Source organism: Phaethon lepturus, unplaced genomic scaffold (assembly GCF_000687285.1).
Source record: "Phaethon lepturus isolate BGI_N335 unplaced genomic scaffold, ASM68728v1 scaffold32257, whole genome shotgun sequence".
Lineage (NCBI taxonomy): Eukaryota > Metazoa > Chordata > Aves > Phaethontiformes > Phaethontidae > Phaethon > Phaethon lepturus.
This window is the reverse complement of record NW_010553077.1, coordinates 24,220-45,099: the sequence shown is the minus strand read 5'-3', so window position 1 is coordinate 45,099 and position 20,880 is coordinate 24,220. Positions and strand designations below refer to the sequence as shown.

The 20,880-nt window shown below is 41.8% G+C and overlaps 1 protein-coding gene across 1 annotated transcript in view; it reads left to right on the top strand.

Annotated features, from left to right (window-relative positions):
• Window positions 1-1,056: 1,056 nt before the first annotated feature.
• Window positions 1,057-20,880, top strand: part of MCTP2 (multiple C2 domains, transmembrane 2) — a gene marked incomplete at its 5' end in the record, with an annotated part of 39,858 nt that continues 20,034 nt past the window's right edge. The window contains 6 exons of the mRNA XM_010291436.1: window positions 1,057-1,199; window positions 1,989-2,065; window positions 3,230-3,341; window positions 5,289-5,324; window positions 13,777-13,941; window positions 15,710-15,840. Of these exons, the coding sequence (XP_010289738.1) occupies window positions 1,057-1,199; window positions 1,989-2,065; window positions 3,230-3,341; window positions 5,289-5,324; window positions 13,777-13,941; window positions 15,710-15,840 (664 nt within the window). The remainder of the gene's footprint in view (window positions 1,200-1,988; window positions 2,066-3,229; window positions 3,342-5,288; window positions 5,325-13,776; window positions 13,942-15,709; window positions 15,841-20,880) is intronic.

The window sequence follows — 20,880 nt, the reverse complement described above, 5'->3', positions numbered from 1 at the left end:
TTCTAATGAAATTAAACTGCTAGGAGGGAAGCTTAATTCTAAATATAAGGTATAATACAGACAACATTGCACGTGACAGATGAACGGCACCTGGGATCAGTTCATTGTATATGTTGCCACACCTCAGTTTTATTCTTTCCCTTATTTACAGCTTGTGAGTAGTTTTTTTTTTTTAATCTGTATGCATTACTAAATCAACCATCTAGTTAATCCTTTGTGTACCTTGTTCCCCTTTTGTTTGGTGTCCTGCACAGCAGTTGGTGTTAGTGCAGATGCCACTGGTTTAATAACAATAATAAAAAGTTGATTCCCTCTTCTCTTTTCCTTTGACAGCTGCAAGTCTTTCTATTGATGCCGAGTGGCACGAGCCTCACGCTCTGTCCATGGACATCTGCTCCATAAAAAAACGGGACATTATTGCCATGGCAAAATATGCCACTTGGATTAAAAAACTTGTTACCTGAATATTGTTTGTTTGTCTTTACAGACTTTACTCTGCGCGAGGTTTTTATCCTGAGCTGGTAAATAATGTCAGTATTGTTTCACTGAAACTTCAAATTTGATTTTAAGTAAATTGGCAAGTGACACCAGTGGTGAAAACCTGATGGGTATTTTAGCTATTTTTACTGGTTTCCTTGGAGCTCCTACCAAGTTACGATGCTTTTGAGTTTTGGTCTTTTTGTATATTCATAGTCACAAGATCGCATTTTCTGTCTTCCACTGTCGGTGTTGTTAGTTGGCCTGTAAATTGTCCTTCATCCCTGCCTTTGTTTGCTCTTTTCCCAAATTAAAGTGTTAACTAAATTACTAAAGAATAATTAACATTTTTTTAAGAATAACACAGTAGAAATCAAGCGAACTATGAAGAATTTTTATTGCCTGGTTTCAGACAACTTTCTGGTTCTGTTCAATAGATTCCTGTGTAAATTAGCAATGTATATATAAAATTAGTCATTACCGTTTATTGTTTTACAAAAATATAATCTGAGTGTGGGGTTATGTTTGGTTTATTAATTTTTTATTTATTAATTCTATTTGGTTTCTTAATTATCACAGGTACAAGTGACCCATACGTGAAGTTTAAACTAAATGGGAAAACTCTATACAAAAGTAAGGTAGTCTACAAGAACCTCAACCCAGTTTGGGATGAGACTGTTGTACTGCCCGTACAGACCCTCGATCAAAAACTCTGGATCAAGGTAAGTTTTGGTTTTAGATTTTTGAAAAGTAGGTAAATATTTTTTTAAGCAATTATTTTCAACTTTCAAAACTGACCGATTTTTATTCACTGCAGCAGCATAACACAAAGCATGACCTGGATTAAGAGATTCAGCAACGTCAAATGAAAATGCACATATGTCTTTTCCAGATTTTACTCACATGTTTTGCTTTCTGTCTGCAAAAAACCCAAGCTGAAATGAAACTCCTTGACTGCATATGTTTAAAACTATGGAGCTAAATTCTGCTTGCTCTTACCGTGCTCGTGCAAACTTGGGGAAGCCAAAAGCGGTTTCATAAGCACGTTTTAAGAGTGTAATTTGGCTGGGTTGAACAGAATTATGACCTGGGATGCAGCCGTGACAAGTAGCAAAGCCTTTTCTCATTATGAGTAACGTTACAGTTACCAGAACTGCAAGCCACCAGTTGCGAGCACTAATTGCTAAAACATCTGTAACCAGAAGTACCTGATTTTTGTGCGGCGTTTCATTATGCTATTGCGCAGAGCATAACGGAACAGGCACAATCCATAGCAGCGCACGCGTCTCTGTTTACATAATATTAAGAAGATACTTTAAAAATGCTGTTTAAATATTTAGTTAAAAATACAAACTAAAGTGGGCAGATGGAAAATTATCCCTGAATTATATCTAAGCTTTGATCTTTCAAACACGAAATTGAACTGCTTAAAATAGCTGTTCTTTTACTGGTCGGGATAAAGCTGGCTTATGATGTGAAAATTAGAAATATTTATTTTATTTTGCTACCAGGTGTACGATCGGGATTTAACCTCTTCAGACTTCATGGGTTCGGCATTTGTAGCACTCGCTGAACTTGAACTCAATAGGTAATACGTTTGTTTAATTAAAGGCTATTAATGTGGCTTAATTGAGAAACATAGGAAAACAATGAAATGCTTTTGCTCTAGCTTGGAATCTGTCGATTCATGAAAACTTATTTTGATAGGAGGGTGGGGAGCACGTGTTTAAAAACCTGCTTGAGACAAATCCTGTGTATGCCTGGTTTTATCTGCCGTTACGTCCTGGATTCAAACCCACCCTGGAGGGACCCCAGTGGAGCAGAAGGCACCCTTTCCCCTTCACGTCTAGGAGTAGGAATAAGGAAAAGAGTTTCTGCACGCGGCATTGTTTAGGAAGAGCTACACCAGAACAATTTATGGAGGGGGGAGAAGGTTGAGCCCCCTTCTCAGCCCTGCGGAGCGCCGGGTGCCTTCGCTGCGTGCCACGGGGCTGGGGAGCGGGTGCCCGGCTGGCTGAGCGCGCCCCGTTTCCAGCCTCCCCCCGCAGCCGTCCGTCCCCGCGGCAGCTCATCTGGCCCTGATTTAGTGCGGAGGCAAGCCCTGCGCCTTTTGTCTGCTGCTGCTTGGTCTCAATGTGGAGCTGGAAGCCAGGAATTCAAATTTTACTTCTCTTTTATACTCCCTTGCTGTGTGACTTTTTTTTTTTTTTGAGAAAATTAATTTTCCCTGTATATTTTAAATCCTGCGTATATTATAGCTCCCGTGGCTCTTGTATCTGAATTTCTAGGATTGTTAATGAATTTATCCATGAGATAGTGCCACCAATACCAGCATTCCCGTTTTCAGAGAGGGAACTGGGTCACAGAGGGAGATTAAATGCAGGTGGAGGCAAGGCAGAATACGGACCTTGAGTCGAATCCCAGCCATTAATGTTAGAAAATTCACTTGGGTGAGTTTCTCTGTCACTCTCCTTCCCTGTGAAGTGGAGGTAGTAGTAACTTAATTCAGCATGTATCTGCATATAGAGAGTTAGAAGTATTAAGTAGTGCTGTATAGACGCTATGCTGCATTATTAAAAGGATAGTGTGTTTTGTCAGAACTAAGGAGGAACCCTCCAGATTTCCCATTTTAACATTTAAACTCAATATTGGGAATTTCAGAGAAGCTGGAATTTGCACAGCTCAGCGTGACCTTTAATAACAAACGCGCGTTAACTGGACTCAATCAATGTGCATCTTTTTTTGCTTGTAGAACTACTGAACAGGTTTTAAAACTGGAAGATCCCAACAGTTTAGAAGATGACATGGGAGTGATTGTATTAAACTTGAGTCTGGCAGTCAAGCAAGGAGACTTCAAGAGAAATGTAAGTGGCTTGGGAAACCAAATTTATAGCTGCCATGTGCAGGGCAGGGAAAAAGAGCTGGCCTAATCTGATTTACTTGGAAATGCCACCTTTATTTTCATCCTCCGAGGCTCAATATTGAAATGAAGATAGATCATAACTTTAAAAATAGCCACCTATTTAACGGGGTAAAAGTTGCTTCGACGTCTGTAACCGGAGGGTTCTGTCTTGTAGCTGTGATGCGCACTCCATCAGGGGTGTGGTATCCGTCACTGCAACGTGCAGGTTGCTGAAATGAATGTATGAACCGTACATGCTGTGATCTGCTATTCCAGAGCATACTATTTTCTGATTTCCACCTAGGCGTTTAACACTTTAAAAAAAAAAAAGTTATTCTTTTTTCGTTTCTTTCTTCCCCCCTCCCCCCCGCCCTGTAACAATGAAAAAATATATCCATGTGAAATCTAGAAGTAAAGATTTGATGTTAAGACTTAAACTGCACCAATCCTGCAGAGGAGAACAGTGGCTGAGAGGAAGAGGTTGCTTGTAAAACCCCTGGTTTTGGCACTGATGTTTTCTTGACTGAATTCAAACTTGGCTCTGATGCTGAAATACGGTGCATTTAGTGATGCCAGACACCCAGAAGAACCTGGGCAGAGACAGGGAACACCATAACTGAAGCTGATTGCTTTTAAATTTCAGGTGCTGCACATGTGGTTTTTTTTGCTTTTGTTTTCATCTTTTAAAATTCCTACTAGTGTTTTACCCAGTGTTGAGCATACTTGTGTTGGTGAACTCATCCCGCTTCTGGCCAGCAAGGGATGGGGAAAAGCCAAGATCGGACATTTACTTGGATTGGCTTGAAAACCAGAGCTAATTTTAAATACATGTAATACATATGTAAAGAGAAAATATTCCTACAAGTCTTCTATATAGTCTAGTATGAAAGTTGCTGTTTACTGCACATTATTGAATTATAGGTACGGAATTCCAGTCTGAATGGGACTATTTATAGAAACATAAATGTTTCAAGGGGTTGGAAAGCAAAATAAGAAAAAGTTAGTGTCGGCCGTCTGCTGTTCATTATTTTTCAAATAGTTGCCTTTTTGAGAATTGTAAAGTCTCAATATTAATTGTAGATTATTTAAAAGCTTAATGACAACATTCAAAACACCGTTGTTGTATTTCTGTTATGAGGTGGCTTTGATCTGGGATGTGAATTCCCCCTCTAACTTGTACAAGAGAGTGTTGTTGGCACACATGTCGCTGGATTGCAGGAAGGGGTGAAGCGAAGACATCAAGTTACTTGAGCAAAAAAACAGTTTAGCCGAAAGAACCTCAGGAATTTTTCTGGGATTTTTAGGAAGGCATGGGCTAAAATGGACCTAGCCAGTGAGACAGAAAATACATTGGTTTAATGTAGCGGCTTTTGGTACTCTTGGGTGCGTAGGTAACGTTCAGAGTGCAGATGATAGAAGAGTTGGTGCACACTGTAATTTTTTTTAAAGACGATGTTTTTAAGCCCTCATATTTCAAATGCAAATTGCTCAGCCATTTCCAGTGGAATCAGAACAAGGAAATGGCTCTGTCCACATTAGCACTTAACAGCAAGATGATTTTTTTTTTTCTTTTTAAATTAGCTTACTGTAGGACCAGACGGCACCAAAAGTATAAGCCATGTTTCTTACTAATGGCTCTGGGTCCCTCTACTTTTTATTTTTCATTACTTTTTAAATTTCTTCTCTTTTTTTGGTGCAATGCAGGTATTTTGAGTTTGATTGTTACGTTCCATGAGACAGGGGAGGTAGATTAATGCAGTCCTAGATCCAGCCCCCTGTTTAGTAATAAGCTTTTCTAAAACATTTGACAAACTGGTGTTTGAATTATTTTACTAAACACTTCTTCCATTTTACTCTTCTGTTTCTTCTCTGGGTTCTCCTCGGTATGATGGTGGGGACCCATGAATAGAGGTGGTCAAGTCGGAAGAAACGAACTTCATCTAAGGTAATCCATATTTATTCTCTTAAAAAAGACCCCTCCCAAAATCTGTGCCCTCCTCTGAAACACAAAGGGTAAACATAAGAAAACTCTGAAGGTGCAACTTATCTTAAGACGGTGGCTGTGATACCCTTTGCTTTTTATTTTCAGTGTGATGAGAAATTGCTGTTTTCCTATTGTTGGTGCTACGGTAGTGTCTAGTGGCAAGCGAAAGTAGGACTCCATTCAGCAAAGGGTTGTAGCAAGGGAGAAAAACTGCCTGTACTTGGGGAAATGGGTGTGTATTCAAGAAAAAAAGGAGCTATGGAGGATCAGAGTTGCTTGAGGATACCCAAAAGGTGGCTGGTAGCTGACACTGGAGTTGAACACGGGTCTCCTAGATCCCAGTGTAATCGTTTGGGTCGCCTCTTGCCCCAGGAGGCATTTTGTGAGGCTGTATTTCTTCTGGTCACTCCTGGGGGTTTTGAAATTCCTTTTGTTCTTGGGATGGAGATTGAGCAGGCAGTTTTCATTTCCAGCAATGTAACAGGATTTCCAAGAGTTGTGTATTGCTACATATCTACATAACTCGCTTTCCTTGGTTTTCTGTAGTATCCCTATAGGCTTCCACTACTTCTGTATTCCTCTGCTGTCCCATTCTTGCCGTAGATTTTAACTTGTTCAGGAAACAGACTGTGGCTTTTTATTTGTTCTGTAAAGCTTTAATTTGCTATTGAGTAAATAACAATGATATAGAAACTGCAGGGCCCAGTACCCAGCTTGAGAGCTATATAGCCTAACTTTCTGAAAAGCACAATTTGGCTTTTATGAGAACACATATGCATCTTGATATTTTCCCTATATAACTATTGGTTTATGCCTAAATAAATTGAATGATTAAGCTCCTCTTGTCCTATTTATTACAACTGTAGTGTGCAATGTAGAGGAGCCAACCCTCTCGGGTATTGTGCCAGCAAGTATACTTTGTCAATAGAAGAAGTGCAAAGTACGGTCCTTGGAGCCGGACGGCAGCTCGGCGAGCCCCGGTGCCAGGGATAAGGCAGCCCTTCCCGCGGCGCTCGGCACGGAGAGCCGCCAGGCATCCCTGAATGCCGTATGACAAAGTGATGGAATAATTGAAGAGCTCAGCACTTCAGTTTTTAACTAAAGCTCTGGAAATTACTGTGCCCTCACTCAATCAGCGTAGCTTGATCCCCCTTTCTCTCACGCGTGCACACACAGCTGTCTCTTGATTCTGGTTGGCTTTAGGTCCTGGGAAAGGGAGCCAGGTTTTTAAACTCCGGTCCTCTTTGTCCAGAATAGCCAAACTTCTGTCTTGGTTGCTGTCACTGGAATTTTTTTTGTTGTTGTACCCTATATACAGCATTTTGAATATTTTTTTTTTTTTTTACACACGGGTTTTTTGGACCTTCAGCTGTAAGCCATACTGTCAGGTCATTCAGTTCTCAAGACTCTGGCTTGTGCCTTAGCAGCTTTTTAAATAAAGTTAAGAGATGCTGAAGCATGGTACTGAGTTAGGAGAAGTGAAAGTATTGTTTAAAAGAGAAGGGGGGGGAAAAAAAAAAGAGTTGCAACCCTGTGCTCTATTCTGTTCCAGTCACTAGAGGGTAGGAGAGCTTCAGTTCTTCCTAGGGAAGACACAGTTCATGCTCCAGTGTGATCTCTAAAGAAAAGCTCTGTGACCATCCAAAGGCAGTAAAAATATTTCCCGGCGTGCACCGGAAAAATCTGACAAAGCAGTATTTCCTAGTTTATTGATTCTGCTACTGCACTAAAACACTAGTACTGTACATCAATAACCATCTTTAGTTAGGAAGCTCTGGTCTGTGGAAGCAGTACTAGCAGTTTGTGGCAGAACATAAAGGCTAGAAAGAAAAATTGTGTGCATGGGGAATATAGGCGTCTAGGGAAGGCGCAAGAGGTTATGGAAGAATAGCCAGAGAGTATGATGGGGTAGAAAACAATGTTGCTGGCTGAGATAAAGATACAGGAATAAGGGGGCAGGGGAAATGGAGAGAGTTCTGTAACAGATACACACAGTTGTCTCTTTCTGGCTACTGAGCTGGCTCTGGCTGGTTGTCGCAGGAGAAAAAGGCAGTATACTTTCCATTTGAGCAGCTGAACTGAGACAGACCTAAATTTCATCTCTATAGGTTTAGGCAAATAAAAGTTTTCTATTTGAAATCATTTTCCTGTTTTGGGGTTTTTTTTGTGCTGAATTGTAGCTCACCTATATTGTAATATTTATCCTTTCTTCTACAAATACAGGGGAAATTACTGAAGTTCATTTTGTCCATCCTTAAAATAACTTTCACAGGGTTTTCTAAGCTGTATTGCCTATATGAAAGAAATCTGGTTGGACTCTAATTTGACCATTTTATGTTATCTTAGTGAGGATTTGGCACATCAGCATCCCAAATGAGTCTTGTCATATCAGTCCATGGGATTCTTGCTGGCTTCCCAAATTCACCCCAAATGGTTAGTCACCCCTGTTTGATGGCATTAATACCTGATGCAACCCCGTGTCAGACTGGCGGAGGGGTGGGCGTGCGTAGCTGTGGATACCGAGCCCTCTTCATGTGTGTCCTCTGGGCTCCCTTGCTTTTTGAAGAAAAAGCTACGTTTCAGACAACAACGGAAACAGCAGTACAAGATCTCCAGTCTAGCTACGGTTGTTTCACAGTCATTACAGATAGTATGCAGGAAGGATTTCAGCGACTGGATATTGTCTTTTAAATCATCTTGCTGCAAGAGCTGTTGAACTGGATGATTTAGCTATCTGTTGATTACACAGTATATATTTTTCACTGCTGCTAGAAGGGAGTCATCGCACATTTGGGCGGACTCCCAAGACATGGGCAGCACATCCAGATCCCTCATTTTTTATGGGAGCTGAGAACAGCATTGTCCTCTGTGGGAGCTGTCTCCAAGACTGCAGCTTTCTTCATTTTCTCATGGAGGGTGGCATCGCAAAGGGAAGAGGATACTATTAGGCAGTATTAACATATGGACTCATATCTGTATATTGGCAAGCTCTCCCCTCTCTTCTGTTTTTGGGGCTATCTGGGGCACAGAAGGAGTTGGTAGCTACCTCTGCTGGAGCCCAAACATGCTGATGCTCAGTAGGCTTGTTTGTCCCGGGTGGCTTGAGTCTCACCCTGAGTGCCCCATGTGCTATTTCCAGCATTTGTACGGCTGAATAACCTTTAAGTGTTGAACTACCACGAAGCAAATAAGCAGGTTTGCTTGGGGTGGATTGACCCGCAGCAGTTCAGTCCTGAACCAAAAGCGACGCAATTGCCACCTTGATAGCCTAAGCTGATTGAATAAATTGGCTGAAAGACTGACCGGACCCAAGTGCTCCTTGGTTTCTCATTGCAGGGGAAAATCCCTCGCGCTCCTTTCTTTTTTTTTTTTTTTCTGCGTGGGCTGTTAGCTTTTATTTTTGCCTGCCTCATTGTATTTGGCTTTCTCCCACAATACCCCGTGGGCAGCGGCGCTCTCCGAGCGTTTCGCAGAGCGGAGGGACTCACTGGCCATGGGGTCACACGTCGTGGTGGCAATCTCATGTCGGTTCACTTGCCTTTCTCGCTGCCCTCCTCTCTTTCCCAAGGGGAAACTGCCTCTGCAAAATGGTTTCCCTGCCTAATGAGGAGAGGTCCAAAGAGTCTTCCTATTTGCGTGTTGTTGTTTTCTCAAATGGCAAATTACGTGGCCCAGTTTCAACGTTGACCTCTTCACAGCAAGCTTTCTGTTGTCCTGTCTCATCCTTTTAAATGAAAGATGTGAGAGATGGGTTTGCTTCACACTTGGCCACCTCACCGTGTCATTTAAATGTACAATTTTTCTGCATCTCTTTATTGCTTCAAAAACAAGTTTGAACTTGGGGCATGTATGTGTGTGTCAGGAAGGGAGACAGATTTGAAAGCAGTCCTGATGTACCAGAGGGGGTTCGTTGAGTGCCTATAGCGGGAGATTATATACAAATGGTGTTAGCAGGGAGACTTGAGCTCCTAGAGGATTTTGTGAAGCTGGGTCAATGAGCCGGTTCTTTCCCCTCCAAAGCTCTGTCATTCTTGCTCATCTCCTGTATTGGCCTCTGTGAAGGCAGAATATGACCCACCTGCTCATTCTTGTCCAGCTTACTTCTTTAAACCAGAACCAGGAAGTAACAACAAATTGCAAGTTGCTGTGAGAAGCTTTTATATCCGTTTTGAAACCAGAATCTAGATTCTGAAAATGGTATTGTAAGCACTGTTTCTTTTTCTGTTCAGAGATGTGAGATGTTTTCTGGGCAAACATTCTAAGCAGTAGGGAGAAGAACCGTCTTCTGTTCCTCACGTGGTAGGGTCCTGCTTTACGACCAGGCCATACTTTTGCTTCAGAAAAGATTACTCATTACTTATCTGATGTTGCACAGTCCCTAAATCTGCAGTAAACATGGGCCCTTAGACTTTAAAAATGGCTAGTTTATTTTTAAGAGTAAAGCTTTCTGGATATTCTTGTACTTATTGTTTTCTTTGTCTGGCTTGTTTGAGGGATGCTTTTTGTTCAAGTTGTTATCCATTTCACAGCAGTGTACTGCTCATAAAGGTGACCTCTATGGTATCACTGGTTATTTGCCCACAGAGCTCAGCCAAAATCAGAGCTCTGTCTGGAGACAACACCTCAAATCCTGGTCTCAAGACTATCTTGATTTCAGAAGTGATGAAGGGAACTGGGAGTGGGATAAGCGAACTTGTCCAATGTCTTCTCCTTGGGATATGTGCCAACTTCCATCGTAAAGCATGTGTTTCCTAATTTCCAGCTCTGTAGCCTGATCCTAGCTTCAGCCAGCTTTTCTGTACCTCTGGAAGGCACTTTTACTTTGGTCTGGGACGTAGCCAGAGTGCGAGCTGGCTGGCTGTGGAGCGTTTACAGGAAAATATAGCAGGAGAGGCCTGAAGGACCTGGCATCCAGTCTGGGAGAACAGCTGGAAAGAGCTCAGTTTCAGCAGCAGGAGGAGCTGAAGTACCCGAGTGCGGAGCTGTCTGTAGCCTGGGAGGTAACAGGGAAAGGGAAAAGCTGGAAAAATAAAACCACTTCAGAATTGTCACTTATTAAGCAGTTATGTCCTCCTTTGCTGGCCAGTGTAGAGAGGGGCTTTGACTTTTTTCGTGTCTCATTGTGAAGGCAGGTTAGTGTAGTGTTCGGGGTGGTTTCTTTTCAGTGCTTGTTTTGCCCCTCAGTAACTGGACTAATCACTGCACTCCTCTGTTCTCTGCTCCGTTAAAGTTTTGCCAGCTCAGAGGCAAGCTGTGAAGTTTAATCAATTAACTCTGTGTAAATCAGTTTGAAAGGAGTAGGTGCAGAGTATCAGAGAGGAGGTAAGACTTTTTAAATAAATAACGTGATAGCATGTTCTTGTCACCTGGGAGGCATTTTCCATAGTGCAGACTTCCCCAGGCAATACTAAAGTTGACTCATTGATGGTCCAGGTCTGTGGGTCTACCAACATCTGGGTTTCCCCAGACGTGCTTCCTTCCAGAAACTGTGAGTGGAACCTGAGACGCTGCCTGTTTGGCTGGGATTTCCATCAGGGTGGTCAGAGGAACAACCTGCCAAATACCCAGGGAGGCTGGAGAGGTGGCCACAAAGCGTGCGTAGAGTGGTTCTTTGGGGTGTGTGTGTGTAGATAATATGAGGCACAGGAGACATGCCAGACCTGCTGAGCACACGCTGTGCAAATGACCTGAGCACGTCCAGGAAAACCAAAGCATTCCTAACATGATGGGTTGTCTTGCAGGGGTGCAAGGCAAGCAGCTGTCCTGGGCTCCGTGCTGGAGAGGCTTGTGGTGGTGGCAGAGCTGGGTTGGGGCAGCTAGGAAGCAGTCTGCAGTCATCAAGTCTGTGTTGAGGTCCTGAAGCTCAGCACTGTGCCCTAAACCAGAAGCAAACATCTTGGCTTCTCTATCCAGTGTGGTGCTAGACCTTCTCCAGAAAGTAGCCGGTCATGTTAGCAGGAGACCGTCATAACCCTCTTCTGAGATGAGCACAGAGCGCTTTTGCAGCTGCGCAGCCATCCAGAAAGGGGGGGCACAAGGTCAGTTGCTGGGGGCCACCTGTTTTGGAAGGTCGGAGTTGATGCATTGCAATGTGTTCTAGTAATACTGAGCTGCAGGCACTGATTTTTTCCTGGGACCGTGTGGAATCCAGGCTGGTTTGGGTACCTCCCAACACTCCTTTGAACTGTCAAGTCGGTGGCTAAAAGGGTGGGGTTATGTATGCTACAGAATTTGGATAGGAAGGCCCCCAATGCTGAGCGGCTCCCTGAAATACTGCCCTGGTTAAAAAATGAAAAGAATCCAAATTTGATTTGAAAACTGAGTGATAACAACTGTCTTTCGTGTTCAGCCTGGAAGCTTTGAAGAGAACTGGATATTTTGTTTTTAGAAGAAATTGTAATGTGGGTAATAAACTTTGTCTGTGTGGGTTTTTTTTGTGAACTAACATCAAATACCTCTTCCTCCTCTGAGGAAGGAGTCGGGGGGAGGGAAAAATCCTTGGTCCTAAAACAGCAAGTACATCACATCAAACATGACTACGTTAAATACTAAAATGTTCAAAGTACAACTGAGATAGATAAAGGCTTTGATGGGAAGTGGATATTTCCCAGGGACATTACAAGCAATAATCCAGATGTTATGGTGTAATGCAACGAGTGTCCATGGATAGATGGGGAGCTCAAGCCAAGCAGCGCCTGCTGTAGGCCTTAGCCCTCCACTCCCATGCTGTTACGCCATATGGAAGCAATCTCCAGGCCCCTTTAATAGCCAGCTTTGGATTCCATTTTCACAGGGCTCATAGAGCTAAGTGGAGCTGTTTTATGGACAAGTTAGATAGAAGCCTTTCCAAGATAAACATCCAATTCGAAATTAGGACATACCAAGCTGCAAAATTATTTTAGGGCATATTTCATGGAAGCACTGCCATTTTTCTAAGGCGATTGCCAGACTGTAGAATGCCCTTTGATCCCTTGTGGACATTACTCCCTTTTTTATAAAAAGGATTTTGAAATAGTTCAGTGTTTAGGGAGGAATATATCTGCCGGGACTTTGAAGTATGTCCATGGGAACAGTCGTGCTTTAGCTTTTTTGGCCTAAAAGACGAACTTTAAAAAAAAAAAAAAAGAAAAGAAATTACATTGCAGCTGGATTTATGAATCAAAATCTCGTTTTCTTTTTAAAGGTAGGAATTTTTAATCAGTGTGCCAGGAAAGCCAAACGGGGTGTTTAAATAGAAGTATATTAATATGCTTGTGGGAGTCAAATAGTTGGGTATTTTAACCAGTAAAAAGCGAGTAAAAAAATTTGTGAGTTCACCACCCATGATTTAAGAATTTTGTTGCTGGGTAATTGATCCATAAAAAGTAATCTTCAGACATCAGGTGCTTTTGCAATCGTTTTATTTAGCAACAACATTTCTAACTTGCTTTTAAAGCTAACACGTCCTGTTTTAAAGTGACTTGTGAAATCTTCTCCTCCGTCTTGCTCCCACCTGTATATGACATGATTGAAGCTCTGAAATGTGGCGAGTTAAAAGTTGCTTCACAAGAATAAAATATGGCAGGATTTTTACTGCAAGAAGAAAAGTATAGCCTTGAGTTTTAATGTTTCCAGCTCACTCCCCCCAAATAAAGGCCTATTTAATCATCCTCTGTCCAATAAAATATTGCCCGTTAGCAAACTGTTAGCGTAGCCGTGCTATGTAGGATGAAGCTGCGAAGGTAACAAATGTGGCTGCTGGGTAACCATAACTCCAGGTAAAGAGCCCGGTGGTGTCAGTGTTTTTTCAGCAGGCATCAGTATTTTTGATTCGTGGGCTCGCTTTCTGGAAGCAGGAGCTGCAAAGGCAGCAGGCAAAGAGCTAACGCGGATGACATGTGGTTGAGTGATTGAGGACGTGGAAGATGCGTGCTCAGCCTTTCACCTGGCCGTAGACTTTATGATTGCGGGCTGTCTCCCTGGAAAGGACAGACACACGTTTTTATGGACGTAGCTGGAGACACATTTTTATGGATGTAGCTGGAGACGTTTAAGAGTTTACTTCAGTTTCTCCCCGCTTCCACCTCTCCTCCGTGTCACTCGCCTGTGCCTGTCCCTGAGCCAAGGTAACAGATTGCTCTCAACGCTCAAGGTCTGCTCTCTCCGAAGCTCAGCCAGGTTAGCTGAAGTTGACTTGTCTGGTGGTTTAAGCTAGCCCTGCTGGTTTTACTCTGGTTCTGACCGCCGCCCCTTCACGGGGCCAGCCATGGCACAGCACGGGCAGCATAGCATCCTGCTGCCCTCCGTTCCCTGCTTCTTCCTAGGGCATCGTGGTACCTCTCTCGCTTCTGCTGCTTTCACATCTCAGTCAGTTTGAGCGCAAAAACAGGGGTTTGGGTGTATAAAAGTCTCATGTCGTTGACTTACTTTTCAGTCGAGCTTCATGCGGAGCATGCGACTCTCCGACTCTTTGCGCAAGAACCAGTTGTGGAACGGGCTGGTCACCATCACGCTCCTGGAGGGGAAAAACATGCCCGGAGGGGGCTTGGCAGAGATTTTTATTCTCCTCAAACTGGGAGATCAAAGATACAAGAGTAAGGTAAGTATTAAGGATTTCCTAAAGTTTGCTGAAGCCAATAAGGTACTCGGTGTTTCTTTTATCGGTGTTGCTACCTCAGATGGAACTACTCTTGAATCTCTTTTATGTAAGCGAGATCAAAACCAGAAGACCAGATCAGGACATTAACATTTTACTAATGTTTTACGTGCCAATATAGAAATAGGAAGTTAGGAATATTGTGGGTATCTGTTTCTGTGCTTTTAACACACTAATCATCATGATGGATATTTGAAATGAAATAGCTACATGCATCACACATCTGTTTTGTTCTCTGCCAACACAGAAGTTAAGTTTGTGATGTTAGGTATACTGGAAAAGCAGACCTGAAATGGTTCCCAGTGCAGGGGAATTTTTTTATATTTATTTTTTAAAGCACCCTTCTTAAACAATGTTACCTATAGCAGGAAAAACAAAAAACAAAAGCAGAACACACAGACTATTCCATGGTTTTGATTTGAATTTTTATTCTTTTAGGCTGTGTTTACTTGTATTCAGTACTGTTTCATGGGGATCTAAGAAACAAATGGGGTTCCCAAATGTATACATTTAATCTCCAAAGTCTAATAAGGAGAGGGGCTATAATTAAAATAATATTCTGTTGAGAAAGCAAGAGCTTTGCATGTCATGAACGGGAAGCGCAGAGGGAGGAGGAGGAAACAAACCAAACCACCTCCTGTACAAAATGTACAGAGCAAGTTCAGAGGACATAACATTCGGATGTCAGGCGCATCTGAGACCTGCACTCTGTCCCCTACATCAGACCTCAAACCAAGGTCACGATATGTTTTTATTTAGAAATGCAGCTTTGAAAAATAACAAATGGGTTAGTTATTTTAGAATAAATATACCGTATTTGAGTTAAGATCTCTTTTTATGTTTAATAGTCTATAGCCCATGTCATGAGTCTGCAAGACTGCACTGTTTGCAGTCACAGAAAATGAAAAAGTTTAAAATGTGGAGTAAAGTAGTGTTGCCTGATACCAGTTAATTGCTTAGTATTTCTGTCTGGGGTCCAGCAGAAGTTGGGGATCGCTGCTTTTACACCCTCATAAGACTTCAAATTGGTAGCACTTCGTGTTCTTTCCAAGAGTTCATTCAACTTATGAAGTACTATCTCTCATGATGCAGGAAAGCAGACAATGTGGGAGAAGTCTCAGTCATGGTCCAGCTAATCCTGTCTCCTGTTCTATCATGGCCATGCTGATACTGATGGTGTTTCCAGTCCCAATCCAGTGAATGGTCAGAGCAACCTGAACACTTGAACAATCTCACTGAACTCAGAGGGACAAGTTACAGATATCAAATTAACCGATGTTAATAACTTTAAGGCTGCTCCTTCTTTGTCTATATCAATGCAGGAAGGGTGAAAAATACTGGTTTGGGTCCCTGAATTAATTCAAGCCTGTTTTGAGGTGATTGTCCTCAATAGGTTTATTATCGATTTCTTCCAGTGTGAGTGACCACAGTCCACTGAAAGTGGAGCTGGTGGATCCACCTTGCATTTCAGAATTTCTCGAGCCATTGATTCACATCACACTTCCATGTTTATCGTTACTGGGAGAAAAGAAAGAGAGTTTTTAAGGAAGATGAGGTTGTGCGTGATGGGATGGGGAGCTTTGGTTGGAATGACCTTAGTACTTGATGCCCTAACATCTGGCCTTCTTATTGTAGAAGAATTGATATGTGCTTTACTGTGGAAATAAGTACTATTTAAGAAAAGTAAATATTATAACTGCATGTTTTCTAGACACTGTGTAAGAGTGCAAATCCTCAGTGGAGGGAACAGTTTGATTTTCACTACTTCTCTGACAGGAAGGATATGTTGGACATCGAGGTCTGGAGAAAGGATAACAAAAAGCATGAGGAGCTTTTGGGAACGTAAGTTGGGGGTTTTTTTGGGGGTGCGACAAGTACAAAAGCTACTGTGATTTTTGTTACTATTTTTCAAATTGATCCATTTATTTTCATTACCAGCATCATATTGTATGTTAGTCTCCTTACTCCAGTCCTGTCCAGATGCCTCTGTAAGGGTATGTTTATTAAAACCTATTACTGGGTGATTGATTAACCATGACCTGACTGCAGAGACACCCAAGCTGACTCTGCACATGCTGACTGTAAAATCCAAAACACTGCGGGAGCTCAGTGGCGGCTGTTTCTGGGAGGGCCGGTGGCAGCAGGGAGGCAGCATTTGTCTGTATTTGCACGGGGATTTTGTTCCAGATCCCTTGTGCTCCGCAGGGCTGATCTGATGCTTCAGGCTGGTGGCCTCTCCAGGATCTTTGTGCTCTGTCTGAGTGGCACTGGTGCCCCTTTTCTCTCTTAGCACCTTAGTGCTGTACTTTTGCAGCCCTGTTTACATGCGGGTCCTGTTATCCGAGTTCGCTTTATTTGGGTAATCTCTTCCCCATTGCCACAAAGAACTGATCTCTGTGGGTTTGGTGCCCCGTGCTGTTGCACAAGCTCATGTTGTTTAAATCTTCATTTTCAGGGCAGCCTCACAGGTGATTTTCCCCTCTCCTGCCCAATACTGGGTTTTGTCCCACTGCATTATTCCATTATAGCTTCAAATTCTCAAGTAATGATCTTATGCCATGGTAGCTGATGACACTTCTTGTGGGGATAGCAGTCAACCTTTTATTTTAATATTTTAATGGGAATAGAATATGGTTCCTACTCTCACGTCCTGCTCTTTGCTTTCCTCTCTAACTCCAGCTTACTTTGTACAGTATTAGTACAGTCTTAGTTTCCTCGTAGTAACTGTATCTTCTTCCTTCTTTTTGGCTTGCAGCATTGTCATCTAGACCCATCTCCCCAAAATGCATTTGCACAGTTGGATACATGCAGCAGCATCAAGAACCGTTTAACTTACCGGAGTCCCTCTTGGGTGTGTCCGTGCTTATCTGCTTGCAGGATCAGTGCCAGAACCCCTAAATTCTTGGGGGCAGGGATCCTGTCTGCAGTTCGCCGCTCTCACCTGGCGAGCGTTTCACAGCTTGCTGACTAAATAACAGTAACTCATAAGAACATTCTCTTACTTTAAACATTCAAATAGTTTGAAACTATTCACTGAAAAGAACAATGCCCTTTGGCTCTGCAAATGTTTGTGGTTTTGCAGAGCAGGAAATGCTTTCTGGCTGAATGCTATTGCTCATCACATGGAGAAGTGGCTGAAGATGAATCTGTTCCTTCCATTCTCACAGTTACTTTAATTACTTCTGATATTCTGTTTAGAGTTAGGAAATGGAGCAGTGTTTGTGGCTTGCCTCTGTTCAGTCTTCCTGGCGCTGGAGCAATTCTTCCTTAGTTTTTTTTTTCCCCCTCTCTTTTCTTTTACCTACTGGTTCCTGACAGGTGGTGTTCAATGGGGCAAAAAATTATCAGCAAAATCCTTACTCTGTTATTAAGGATTTCAGCACTGGGAAAGCCTCTGTGTGTAAGATTTACCTTAAAGTTATTTTTGCTGCCTGTGTGGAGAGAAAATTTTACTGTTGTTACCTTAAGCACAACAAACTTGCTTATCAAGCATCAAAACAGGAAAAAAATTATAATAGATTTTAAAAAGTAATTGCAAGAATAGGTAAACACCAAATGTGTAATAGCAAGCCTTGTTTGTACAGTGTAGAAACTTTTGACACCCAATAAATAATATTTTACGGAGGGTTCAAGTGGAGCCTAATCTGGAAAAGGATTCTGTAGGCAAAACAACATTATGAGGTGCCATGTTTATTGTCTCTGTGATTTCCAAGTTGAGTTTTAAGATTTCTCGATTTCACAACATCACTGTAAAAAAGGGTTCTTCAGTAAAATCTTTGTGGGTTACATTCGGTCATCACACACAGCAGTACAACCCAACTGCCCTCAGGTAACTTGCACGGTTTTAAGGAAAATGCTGGATCTTCATTAATTCTGTGGTCAATTTGTGGGTACAGTTAGGATTCATTGTGCTCCCTCAGGGCGTAGGGAGGTTCGACTGTGTTGATTAGACCTTTAAAAAAAATATGTTCACACACAGAATATTTAAATGAAGTTGAGGAGATGCACAAGGTCGAGTCATGTCTGATAATCCAGACTGCTGAACTTTTGTGGAATAAAGACTTCTGCTAGTTCCTTTAGAATAAGTCAGAATTTCATGTAGGATAGATGCCTTAAGCCCCTGGAACGTGGCTCTTCTCCCAGGCATAATTTGGTTTCAAGGTAAAATATTGTTCTTAAAATAGGCCTGGAGGGCCTGTGGAGACTATGGAACATGTAGAATAAGGCATGTGGTGGACCTCCAGTACTAAACATGAGCACCTGGGGCCCTTGTTTCTGAACTAGTGAAGAAACGTTCTGTGTGATTTCACGTCACCCTTCTCCCATCGCGAAATGGACCCTCGCTGTCGGTGCGTATCACAAGCTAAATGATTACTTTCAGCCTACCTGCGTTCTCCTCACATTTTTCAGCTGGATCCAGTTTCTCCTCCTCGTTTAAAATACCGCAGCACAGAGTGGCTCAGCTGCCAGGGTCCAGCACTGAGGGGTGGCTGTGTTTCGGTGCTGGATGAAATAATCCCTCTATTTAGTCTGCACAGAACTGTTAGTAACATTTATTGAGTGCTTTTTGTGTCCTTTGGGATAATAGGCATGCTATAAACAGGAGATGATGTTAATGTATATTAATAAACAAAGGTGTTAACGTGTGCAGAATTTGTCCAGGCAGGCTTAAATTGTTTATGCCAAGTTGTTAGAGAGTGTTTCTGCGGTAAGGGATATGTTTTGAAAAGGAGATGCTGCAAAATGTTGGCTTTTTTTTTTCCACATATTTACCTCAAGAAAGAGGGTTTACAAAAACTGCTAGACTTAAGACCATGAGCTATGAGATTGGAGTGCATCCAATATCTTCATGATGAATGCCTCCAGGAAATGGTGTCTTTGCAACAAGAAACAATCTTTATTTTAAAGGCCATGCTGTTGGGATGGAGCAGTAAAATCTACTGTGGCTGCGTCCAAATCTTTCATTTAAATTTCACCAAGCTATAGGGAAGAATCAGGCAACCAAAACTTATCTCTAGAATATGTCAGAATAAGACCTTATTAATTGTCTCCTTGACACCTGTGGCATTTGGAATTCCTTTCCAAATATTAATCATAGATGCATCTTACTGTATACTGTGATAAAGGTTCTGACCTCTCTTGTGAAGGGCTTTCAAGAATTCTGCAAGGGAAAACAATGGCAATGTTTTGCGCAGATTTTTTCATATGTATTTAAAGATACTTAATCATCATAATTTGATGAACTGTGGATTGACTAGTAAAGAACAACTCTGTTATTACTGGTAAGAGGCTAAGCCCAGCATCTTTTAGTGAAATGTTAACATTTGATTCCCTGATAAAGTTACACAAATAATTTAACCCCAAATTTATTGTGTAGCGTTCTCAAGTAATATTTCTCTGCAAAATGAATATTAAAAAAGTTTGGCAGCTAAAGATGAGAGCTGTAAGTCAAAAGAACAGTCTTAAATGAAAACTGAAGCTGTGGTGTGATCCTCTACAGGACTAGAGGTCAATATAGAGGTGTAGATCTAAATATTGATTAAGAGGAAGAAGGAAAGCATTTAATTAATTGTGGTTTTAAAAAAGTGATAAATCTGTGATAAATCTGTGTGCACAAGGCACTCTTAACTTACAGAACTTTGTCCCCTATAGATCATGTACATAGCCACGTGTGTGAAAGATTATACCTGAATTTAATACGTAACGTAGCAAAAGATGACAACAGGCAGAGTTATCCTATTCTGAGATAAGATTATGATGTTGAGAGTTTAATTCAGGAAATCATTTGCATCACCTAAAATACAAATGCTCTGAGAATTTTGCCCGTTGCATTCAGACCAGGCAACTTTTGGGCAAAAAGCCGATTGACTCCATTAGTTTTATACCGTGCCCGCTGCTGTAGTCTCTTACAACTTTTCTGTGAAATAATCATCTGTAAGAAGGTCTTGCAGATAGAAAGACGAGAAAGGCAGGCAAGAGTTCCTGTTTCGGAGGATGGGGGAAATAGTTTGGAAATCATTAGACTAGTCTTAATAGTGTCAAAGTCTTTGTGTGGAAACTGCTGAATTTATATACTAAATTGAATGTCTAATTTTTTCACCAAGCTGCATTCTTTGCAGTCTGATCAATTATGTTGTATAAGCTAAATGAAACAGATAGTCTTTTTCTTTCTTAAGCCTTTTGCAAATGTGGATTTTCTTTTCAGTTCCTCAAAAGAAAATACAGAGCATACCATCACCTTGAGTGAACACAGATGTTTTAAGGACGTTAGCTTGCACGGAAATCAGACATGATTTGAGGAAGAAATGCTTATACTCCACCTCCTGCTGTTTTTCCCTCCACATGTACATCCCTCCTACCCTTACGCCCTTATACGCGATCTTTTCTTTGACCTTTGGTGAATCAAATTATTTTAATAAGAAACAATTCCAATTTGCAAAACCGAGCTAGAATTATACTTAATTTTGCCTTTGGCATAAGAGATTTCTGAAGTTATCTGTTGGTGGAGATGCACTGTTGTCTGAACGAGTTGTCTTTTCTCTCTTACCCCATGGAAAGTTTTTAACAGTAAAAAAGCAAATGCAACTTTTCCCAGTTGGGGACTGTGTTGAGTGGGTGGTGTATGAAATGCTGATGAGGGAGATGTGGCCTGTATTGCCAGATGAACCACAGACCATCTGGGTGACCCTGAGTTTTCCCCTCTCCTTGCTTCAGTTTTATCATCTGTTAAAAACAAACAAAAAAAAACCCCAAAAAACCAAAAAAAACCCCCCCCCCCCCCCCCCCAAAACAAAACCCCAAAACACACGAAAACAAACACTACCACCATCCCCCCCAAAACCAAAACAAAACCTCAACAAAATCATACAAACCCAAGATAAT